This window comes from Echinops telfairi, unplaced genomic scaffold (genome assembly GCF_000313985.2).
Source record: "Echinops telfairi isolate 266 unplaced genomic scaffold, ASM31398v2 ScPeMD7_3533;HRSCAF=4204_0, whole genome shotgun sequence".
NCBI classification, from domain to species: domain Eukaryota; kingdom Metazoa; phylum Chordata; class Mammalia; order Afrosoricida; family Tenrecidae; genus Echinops; species Echinops telfairi.
The window spans coordinates 84559247-84570477 of NW_022107431.1; the positions used below are offsets into that span (position 1 = coordinate 84559247).

Consider the following 11231-nt stretch of genomic DNA (forward strand, 5'->3'; position numbering starts at 1 on the left):
AAAAAAAAAAGAAGCATTTCCCATTATTCTTCAAAGAGAATGAAAAAAAAAATAATGTACAATATTTCTCAATCCGTGAATGAAAACTTGCAAATGCTATGGTTATTTTTATCTCACCTTACAACCATCCTGTTTTCTAAACCACTAGACCAATGGTTTAGATTGTTTGGGCATTTTTTTTTAAAATCTTAGAACGCTTCAAGGAAAGTATAGGTGGGTAGAAGGGATGCATAACAGAGACATGGGAGTGATTCTGCGTGAGAGGAAGGCATCCTCAGTTCCCTGTCCCTACCACCCTCCACCCTGGCCCCTCAAGAGAATTTATACATTTCCTTGCAAGCATAATTTAAAAAAAAATTCTGCTCTAAACAATTTTTACAATAGAGCCGGTGGAATTCACAAAGGTAAGGTGATTTGACCAAGTTCACACAGGTAATTAGCATAAAAGGCAGCACCAGAGCCAGCTCATGCCAGAGCAGCATGTAAACACGGTGTATTTTCAAAGCCTGGTATCTGTATTTGGAGATAATTATACCCTAGACATGTACCAGAAAAGGGAGACACACTTCTAGGGAGGTGAGCCAGGAAATGGTGACAAATGCACCTGAGTCATTGCTAAAGAAATCCTGTTATGTGCTTATGATGGCCTTTTATGCAGTAAAATAAGAATTTTTAAAAGCCCTTTAAACTCATTGTCATTGAGTCAATACTGACTCACACCAACCCTATAGGACAGAGTAGAATTGCCGTGTGGGTTTCTGAGCTGGTAACTCTCAACAGGAATAGAAAGCCTTTTTTTTTGTCCCTCAGAGGGACTGGTGGTTTTGAACTGCTGACCAGGCAGCAGCCAATATGTAATACAGTGTGCCATCAGGGGTCCAAGGAAACCCTTTCAAACAAGTATTTTTAGGAACCACGAAAACGTTTACTATAAATTTAAAAAATAAAGACAAGGTATCAAGCTCTATGAACAGAGGAATCTCTATTAAAAATCTATAACTATATAAAAACACTTTAAAGAGCATAAAATATTTAGCATATTTGCAGTGTAGAAGTACAGTACTTGCTTTACTTGTTCTAAGGGTCTCAGTGGAGTCCTGATGGCGTTGTAGTTACATGTGGGGCCGTAAACCACAAGTTGGGTAGTTGGAAACCAGCAGCCACTCTGAGGGAGAAAGATAAGGCTTTCTATTCCTCAAAAACGAGACAGCCTTGGAAGCTTACAGGGGCAGTTCCACCTTGTCCTGTAGGGTCGCTGTGATTCAGAACTGACTTGATGGCAGTGAGCTGTGCTCTTTAGGTCCTAGGATGTTGTCTTGAAGCTCTGTTGCCAAGCATATATGTGCATATATATTCTTACAAAACCAAAGCTACCGCCATCCAGGCAGTGCTGCCTCATGGTGACCCCTGTGGGTTTCCAAGACTGTATCTCTTTAAAGGAGTAGAAAAACCAATCTTTCTACTCCCGGAGGTGCTGATGGTTTCGACCTGCTGAGCATGAGTATCTCAGCCCAACTCGTAACCACTATGCCACCAGAGCTGCTTCATACATGCATATACACATATTCACTGAATAAATGTATGGAGTACCTAATGTGTATGCATGCATATTAGGTATGGTGTACTCAAGGCATACATATTAGGTATGCCATACATTTATTCAGTGAGTGAAAACTCAGTTTCTTTCCCATGTTATCTGTTCATTCCTCATGAACCAGCAGAATGTCCATTAAAAATCGTCAACAGTGTATTCAGGATTTTTAAGAATTTTTAAAAGGATTTTAAGGATTTTTAAGAAAGTTTCATGAAAAGCAAATATTATGCAGACGTATATCATAGACTTGGAAGTAAATTGGTTTGTGTGTTCCCTTTGTAAAGCTAGGCCAATAACTTTTCTTTCTGCTTTGTTCTTACAGCCCTGCCAAGCCCAAACATGTGGAGCTAAATCTTAAACACCCCAAGAATCTTGACAGCTTGGGAAATGAGCATAATCCTTTTAGCCAGCCAGTCCACAAGGGAAACACTGCTACCAAAATCTCCTTATTTGAAAACAAACGGGCCAACAGTAGCCCAAGACAGGCCGACTCTCGAGGCACCAGGAACATCCCTCCCTCTAATAAAACATTTGTTGGCCGTGCAAAGCTGAATTTAGCCAAAAAGGCCAAGGAGATGGAGCAACCTGAAAAGAAAGTAATGCCCAACAGTCACCACAATGATGTGCTGGTGAAGGAAAGTCCTGTAGAACCCAAAGCTACTGTCCCTGAAGAAGAGACAGGGACTAGGAGGCCCAGTGTGAGAGGAAATGAAGGGGATCCGGCCAAGGATCAAACGCTCAGTTCTCAGCTTAACCCAAGAGAGAAAGCAGAAGTGCACACAGACGCTGCCTGTCCCTCAGTGGTTACTGCTCTGGCCCCGGTCAGGAACCACACACTCTTGGGAGAGGATAACTCGAAGGCTGCTGACAGCAAAAGGCTTGACCCTGAAAATATGACTGATCCATCCCCAAATATTGCCGTCCACCTTAATACCAAAGATTCACCTCCACCAGCGGTACCCAAGGCAGAGGACACGGTTTGTGACTCACAGCCCCCAGCTGAGTCATCTAATGGGCCTTCTTTTCTTTCGACATCTGCACCCAGCCCCATGGATGTTCCTGAAGACAAGTGTACCCAAGTTCCCGTGAGCAGTTTCCCATGCACTGATGCACATGTGCCAGGAAACCATAATGGAGTTTTTCCTGCGTCTCATCAGGATCATGAGAACACGCCTCTCTCCGAACCTGGAGGAGAAGGCGAAGTGACCCCTCCTTTGTCCGCAGAGGCTGTGGGAGATGAGTGCCCATCCAAAGTCCTTGTCCAGGTCAGATCCTTCATGCTTCCCATGGAGAACACCCAGGATGTGAACTCCCAGATCATCTCAGATCACTCTGAAACTCAAGAAGTCCACTTGTCAACTTTACACAACGATGAAATCGAAGTCGTCTCTGTTGCAAGCTGTGCTCCCCAGAAAGAGGAAGTCCTGGGCAGTAAGAGCACATCACCCAAACCCCCTCATGGTAAAGAGGAACATACCTCAAAACTGAGCCCAGAAGCCGTGCCACTAGCGTCAGAAGACACTCCGCCCAGCCAGGCCCCAACTCAGACCAGCCAACCGGCCCCCACAGCGGAACCCAGCCCCACCAACTCTCCTTACGGTGGAAAGAGATTAGAAGTTCTGCAAAGGCCAGATCACCCTGTAGTGAATGGCCAGGACAGCCCTGCTGGACGTATGAGCATCTCTGCTGGTAGTGATGACAGTGTCCTCGATTCTTCCTCGGACATGGAGAAATTCACTGAAATCATTAAAAAGATGGACAGTTCTGTCTGTGTGCCCCAGAAGAAAAAGAAGGCCAGGGTGCCCAACTCTCCAACCCCTCCCTTCGCCATGCCACCTATTCATGAAGACAATTTAGAGAAAGTGTTTGATCCCAGCGTGTTCACCGTGGGGTTAGGGAAGAAAAGAGAAAGTCAGCCGGAGATGTCCCCGGCTTTACAGCTGATGCAGAACCTTGATGCGAAATCCAGACTGAGGCCCAAGCGGGCCGGTACCGAGCACAGTGTCCTCTTCAAGTCCCTGCAAGCTAACCCGGATGGGAAAAACGAACCCGTGCTGCCTCCAGAAACCAATGACAAAGAGAACAGGGACATCACAAATGTTGGAGTTAAGAGGTCTCGCCTAGAAAAGAGTGCGCTCTTCTCCGGCATGTTGGCACCTGCTTTACCACAAGACCAAATCTTCTCTCCCTCGGTGACATCAGTCAAGACCATGACCACGTCTTTCAGCACTTCCCCGAACAGTTCTCTTTCTCGCTCTTCAGGGTTACAGCCCCGGACGGAGGCCGCCCCACCCTGCGGGGCAGACACAGAGCAACCACATCTACCCAACCACTCCCTGAAGGTCTTCAACTTCGACTCCTCGGCCACATCTCATTCAGGTTTCAAAAGCCCAAGTTACATGGACAAGTATCTGCACAAGGAGGAAGCCAAAAAAGATGTAGATTCCCGAAGCAACCTGCACTTGCCAGAGGTGAAATTTTCTGAGTTGTCGAAACTGAAGACCAACGAAGATCCGGAGAACACAAGTCATCTTGAAAGTGCTTTCAAACCCAGCCTGCCCAACTTTGGAAACAGTGACACTGACTTCGTGGGCCTTTTCAAATCCAGCCGGTATGACCCAAACATTGCTTTTTCTGGACTGTCATTATCAGACACAATGGTAAGTAGAAACATCCCTGATTTGTTGTTGGGGGGCGGGGAGTGGGGTTGGAACGTGAGTGGAATGGAAAGGAGGGTGATGCGTAGTTCATGGTGTGTTCATGTACATACGCTTACTTTGTATTCATTCATCAGAGTTCTGCATCATTTGAAAACCTGTGTTAGGGACCGTTAAGATTCTAGAACAAAGGGGTTAAGATTTCCGCCCTGGAGGCATTTATGGTCTAGCGGGGACTATGACTATTTTAAGGAACTTGCAGATTTACCCATTGTGAAAGGTATTTTGAGAGTTCAGAAGCAGACAGAATGCTTTATCTTACTCAACTTTTGTGTAAGTATGCTTAATACTTTATGGGAGTAGACTTAGGATTTTAAAGCTTTGTAAAACAGCTTCCTCTTCTGTTTGGAAAGGCCCCAGCTAGGGTGTGGTGGGGTGTGGGGTGTGTGTGTGTGTGTGTGTGTGTGTGTGTGTGTGTGTGTGAGAGAGAGAGAGAGAGAGATTCTTTGTGAGCCGCTTTCATTGGAGAAATAATTTTTTTCCTACAAATCTAGGGGAAATCTTGTGTGTATGTCAGATCTGTCCTTTTGATTATACTGGAAATGACTTTGAAAATCAGATTTTTGAGGAACAACTATGAATATTTGTCTATCTTTTATCTGATTGCTAGTTTTGAGACCTTTTTAAAACTTAGTTTTTGATGTGACTGTGTGCCCTTTCATTACCAAACTTGATGCCCACCTTAAAGGAAGGCCATTGAAGGGAACGGCCACCTGAGAGTGTCGAAGTCGCTTCTGCTGTCCGAGAGGCAGGGTGAGCAGTTGTCCTGGAGTTGATTCTTCCTCAGTGACCGTGCGTGTCAGGGTAGAGCTGTTTCCGTAGTGCTTTCTTCTGTAGCACCTCCAGATAGACTCCAGCTGCCTGCTTTGGGGTAGCAGCTGAGCACATGGTTCACTGTTGGTACCACCCAGGGGCTCCGAAATCAAGGATGGCCTCTGCCTTTCTGTGGGCCAGCCCGTGGTTCAGGTGCATTGGCTAGTATGGGCTGTGACCCACTCGTTGCTCTCGGTCGAACACTGGGCACCCTCCTGGGTGTATGCCAGGCACTGCAGCATGTTGTGTTTGTTGTATTGGCTTTTGTTACAAGTCAGAGAATATAATGTTGGAAAACTAATAAAACCTCACTGCCATCAAGTTGATTCAGACTCAGTAACCCTATATGACAAGGTAGAACTGCTCTGGTGTTAACTAACTTTTTAGGGACTAGAAAGCTCCTCTTTCTCCTTCAGAGCAGCAGGTGGTTTTGAACAGCTGACCTTTCGGTTAGCAGCCCAATACATTTATCATTAGGTTTCCAGCAAAGGCTCAGATCCCCTTCTCGTGTGATTTTTGTAAACCAGTAGATCTCAAACCTTTTTGATTCTCAGAACAGCTTTACAGTTTTAAAAATGACCAAGGCCCCCAAAGAGCTTTGGTTTATGGCGGCGATGCCTATCCAGGTTTGCACTGTTAAAAATTAACCCATAAAAAGATGCTGAAATGCAAGAGCACCAGCACCCCACCTAGCAGCCATGAGAACTGTGATGGCTGACGCCACAGGTCACGCGCCCTGGAGAGCTTCGCTGTGCACTTGTAAGAGAAAACAGAAAGGGCAGTCACCTGGGCTACTCTGAAAAGAGCTGTGGTCTCGTGGACCCTCCAAAGGTCTTGGGACTCATTTAGGGGCCCCTGGAGCAGCTTGAACTACTGATGTAAACAAAACGAACACACAGGTACACAAACAAAATCTCTCTCTCTTTCTCTCTTCACCTTCCTGCCCCTTCCTGCCCCCAAGAGCCCCCAGAGTCCCCAGAAGGCATGAGGCTCTTCGTATTTCTCAGGAAATGTCTCCTGGCTTGTCCTATCATTGATAGGCTCTCTCTCATAAGCATTCTTAGATCACTTACTTGCCCAAACCTGACAGAATATACCTAGTTTTCTTATGGAGCCCTTTGAAACCCATGTCAAGGGAAGTAAAAAAAAAAGCTATGTATTTTTGTGCAGCCTGTTCTTTGTTGTTGTTGTTGTTGTTGTTGTTGTTGTTAGGCCCTGGACTATGCTGGTTATATAACTAGCCTGACCTTACTGTCTTACCTAAATTTTAGTTTACGTTTCAGGCTCTCAGTTCATCCTTTCTTCTCCTAATATGTATGTAAAGGTCAAGACGTGTATGCTGTTTTGATGACAGGTGGTGCTCTGTGGGAGCCTTCCCCTGGTCTCTGGGGCACATTCTGCTCCCCAAAGATGCAAGCTGTAAAGAGGGATCAGACAGACCAAAGGCAGCCCTTAGACTGGGCATCCCGGTCAGCACTGAGAGTAGTCCATGTCTTGTAATGCTTTCACATGTGTAATTAGTAATTATATTGTATGCATTTCTGGTTTTACTGGTCTTTTCAGATGCTGTTGAAAATGGTTAGTTTTGGAGCCATATAAAAATGTGTTTTATTCATCAGAAGGGAGCGTTGGTGGAGCCAGTGCTAACTGAAAGGGAGTGGTGGTTTGAACCCCAAGCTACTCCCAGGGAGAAAGATGAGACAGTTTGCTTCCAGAAAGATCCACAGCTTTGGAAACCACATGGGGCAGTTCTGCTCCGCCCTATAGGGTGAAAGAGAATGGGTTTTTGTTATTGTTGTTTATTCATTAAAAAGGGGGGAATAAGTACCCACTGTTTAGATACTGCCCCCTGGGGTATTGGATTGATCCAGGGGGCTGCAAAAGCACATACTTGTACTTTATCTTGGCTTATGGGCTATAATGCAAATGTTTTTAATTGCCAGGGGGTCAGTGAATAACTTCTTTTCTGAAAAGGGCCTGTAGTCTAATCGGGTGTGGGAACTTAAAAAATATACCATATCCAATCTATGTTGTAAAATGCCCCCCCCCTTTAAATTAGTAGTTATATGATGGTAGATGTGACCATGGAAAAAAACAAAATCTCCTGAGATGTGTATGTGAACAGATAAAATTAATTCAGCTCATCTTAAGTGATTAATACATTTTCCCTCAATTTGAGACTATATTAAGAGTACTTGGCTGGTGTTTCATAAATTAGATGGGTTCTTAACTGTGTTTCTACACAACAGGGGCCTGACTTGGGGGCCCTGAGCTTTCTGGCATGTCCTAGAACGCTAGCTGAGAAGAGATTGAAATGGCAAGTTCAGTTATGGGAAAACGATCGCTCTCCACTTAACAATATAGACTCAGAGTTTAATGTAGCATTAGCATCAATCAGTGGGCATACTTCAAGCTGATAAATTGTAAAGCTGGTATCTTAAAGAACTAATCGGGGTGCAGGGGGGGTGTCGTGGCACATAGCAAAGAGGATTGCTCTGCCGAGTTGTAACTACTGGTTGTGTTTTGTTTACCTGATTACAGTCACTTAGAGGAAGTGCCCAAAATAAAATCAACCCCCGGCCTGGAAAGGTAAGGTTCTTATCTCCTCCTGGTCTTATTTTCTGTTGGCCTGATGACGTGCACCAGGGTCAGCTCCTGCTCGCTCTCGTCTTCTTTAGTTGGTGATCTACAGTGAGCCCGAGGCCTCTGATGCGTGCGTGGAAGTTTTCAGAGACGTCCAGGACTGTAGCTCGTGGACCCTCTCTCCAGTGATTGTCATCAAGGTCGTTAGAGGATGGTAAGGATGAACACACGGCCTCTGAGTTCCTGACTTTCGCAGGGGCCCTGTTGGGCAGGGCTTGGTCCTCATGTGAAGTTTTAAAGATGATGCCTGTAGCACTGTGACACACAGAAACCACTGCTCCGCAACAACAACAAACAGTTGCCGTGGAGTTAACTCCGAAACTCATGGCGACCCCTTGTGTACGACAAGCATTTTAAAAGATGCCTTTTAATTCTAGGAGTGGCACACTTTGAAAATTTTCAAAGTGAAAAGTTCAAGCTGCTTTTTCTCAAAACTCTGTCGTCGCTACCTCCTTTGCTCTGGGCTAGACATAGGGTTTGCGTGTGTGTTTCCGTGGAGGTTGGTGAGAATGACACGGCTCCTGCTGATGGTCTGAAGGGGACTTTTTTTTTTAAGCTGCAAGGAGAAGTTTTGTTAACTTGTAAATGCTAGGTCAGTGAAAGACTATTCTAAAATTTTAATTTGCTTTCTAACTTTTCTGTAAGTTTGGATTAAGTTGATGAAAACATGAATACTTTGCTGGCTTCTAAAATGGTTTTGCTATTAATTCTCTCCAGGGTATACACTGGAAGTCATATTTTAAAAAACAACTTTGAAAGATCATCTGGCACAAATACTTATCTTTGGTACTTATTTATAAGCTTGTTTGAAATTAAGGTAGAGTTCTGGATATTCTTAGGTTTTTAGATATTTTAGCAAATCCTACTATAAAACGTACTGTAAAAAATTAGAAGTAGCTTTTGTTCTTAAATTTATAGACTGAAATTACACTAAAAATAAATTTCCTATAATAGTTTTATTTTTAACAAGATGGTACTTCTTCATTTTGTATATTTTGTTTTCACTCTGCTTCAAAGCATAAGCACTTGAGTATGCTGACATGAAATTTTTCTGTCATATTTGGATATTATTGAGAGTAATATTTTTAAATGCTTTTCACTGACATGTATGGTCATTTGTACCAGTATATTCATTGATAGGGGTCAATGGACCTGGGTGAAGAAAACGAAACCCCTCTATGAGAGACGTTTTCTAACCACTACAGAGAAAGCTCATTTATCTGACATACACATATCTCCGCTAACTGGCAGTACCATAGCTCTCTCTCTTGACACGTGTGTGCACGTGAGCGTTTGTGTGTGTGTTTAAAAGAACACACAAATCTCCCAAAGGCCAGGAGCCCGGCGCAGGACCAGACCGCGTCTCCTCCTGTTGTACATGGGGTGGCCATGAGTCAGCACGGACTTGACTGCAGCTAACAGCACACGACTCAACCTTCCCTCCAAGAATTGGGTGCCTTTGATTTGCCCCACATCAAACAGCAGTTCTAGCATCTTTGAGAGAATAAACACGTGGGGTTATTTTTTTCAACGTTTCTTGAGTTTGGAGAACAAAGAGAAGTCTGAAGGGGCAAGATTAGAGCTGTGGGTCGATAGGGTATAGTTTCCCAAGAAAGCACTTGGAGGCCAGCCCTTGAAGCGTGAGCAGGTGCATTGTCACGACAGGGAGCATGACCTTGTTTTGGCACCTCTTTGCCGGCCTTTTCCTCACCAGCAGTTTTCCGTTTTCTTCAGACTTCTTCCTAACAGGCCCCCACGATCATCCTGTATCCTTGGAGAAAATCTGTCATGATTACTTTTTCAGAATCCTAAAAACCAGTCATAATGACCTCTCTGCTTTGAATTCATCGTTGAAGCCCTTTCTGCCCTTCTTTAAAACACTTGATCCATCGAAAAACTGTGCTTTCATATAGGGCAGCACTCCCGCAAACTCATTGCAAGGATGAAAAGATTTGGGAAGACGTTCACTTGAGTTTTGTTTAAAATTTGCTATTAGCCTTTACCTCAAAATCATTTCTAGCTTATGGCAAAGTATTAGTTTTTGTGAAGGTACCCTAATGAGAATAAGACAAGTGTGTCACTGAGAAAACATGTCTGCAGCTGATCACAAAGATGGGTTTGAACACATTTTGCTTGGCATAAGCTCATGAGTATGGAGCCCTAATTGCAATACTTGTGACTTATCATCCTAGTTCATATTGATGATTTTAAAGTCCTTGAAGATCTTGATATGGTTCTTGAATTTTCAGAGGTTCAATTTCACTCAAGTCTTTCGTTTTAAGGAGAGATTATATTATTTTAATTGCTATGAAACTGGTCACCAAAACACAAAATAGATAGTGGAGGCTAGCCAGAATATTGAGCAATCAAAAGCCTCAGTCACCAGGGCTGGCTAATGATTTTTCTGTTTTTATATTTAGCTGGATTTTGTATGAGAAACCCAATTTTGAAGGGCACTCCATCCCCTTAGAGGAAGGAGAACTGGAGCTCTCTGCTCTCTGGGGTACAGAAGATACTCTGGAAAATAATGATGAAGCAGAGTCAGCCAAGCCCATGGTGATTGGCTCAATCAGACATGTGATCCAGGTAGGTTATGCTAAAACCAGATTTCATTCATTCAACAAGTACTTAGTAAATGTGCCCTCGTTTTGCTTTAAGGAAAATGTTCATTTTAAGTTCATTGACGTAAGCGATAGGGGAAAATATTTGATTGCAGCTTGCAGATATTTTGCCTTGTCGATACCTTTAAATTAAATATGTTTTACAGAGATGAGAAAATAAACATTTGAGTAAAATTGAGTAATTGAGTAAAAACTTCTGACAATCAAATCCTTATGGTAAATTAATTATATATAATGTCTCTCACTCTTAGGCCTCCCATCTCCAGCTCCCCAATACACCTTGTTAGCCTGGTCTTGATGAATTCTATAATGAAAATATTCCCTGATTTAATCAATCCTCTGCTTGCCACTTAAGTGTAGGTTACCTTGAGTGGCTTAAAAGCATTTAACTTTGAATCTAAAAGTAATTCAGTTAACTAGTTCAACTCTGAGATTTCATTTAAGTTTTAAAACTAGCCATTTGAGTCTGTTTTATGTATTGGATAAAATTTATTGATGTGGAAAATGTCTTTATCATTCTTGGACATTGGATGGTTCTTAACCTCAAAATACGGTTCACTGAAACTTAAAATTTTAGTTTTTTAAAATTAAGATGGGAGTTGGCATTCAAGAAGAACAACGAGATGATTTCTAAAGTGAGTGTGACTAAGAGTGAGTAATTATGAGTAACAGATTTGGGCAGAGGCATTACCGGCTTGCCTAGGTCAACATTTATGATTGACTTAGATGATAATTGGTATTCTAAATGACTTATCTTTTACAAGTTTTAAACTCATAATGTCAAACGCCTTAAATGGGCTGTGGGAACCCGTTTCAAAATGGCCTACTTAGTAGAATAAATCA

The 11231-nt window shown here is 43.1% G+C and overlaps 1 protein-coding gene across 1 annotated transcript in view; it reads left to right on the top strand.

Moving 5' to 3' along the window:
* Positions 1–11231, top strand: part of CRYBG1 (crystallin beta-gamma domain containing 1) — a 247783-nt gene that overhangs the window by 190273 nt on the left and 46279 nt on the right. The window contains exons 5-8 of the mRNA XM_030886739.2: positions 1917–4254; positions 7666–7713; positions 7803–7921; positions 10188–10353. Coding sequence (XP_030742599.1) covers positions 1917–4254; positions 7666–7713; positions 7803–7921; positions 10188–10353 — 2671 coding nt within the window. The remainder of the gene's footprint in view (positions 1–1916; positions 4255–7665; positions 7714–7802; positions 7922–10187; positions 10354–11231) is intronic.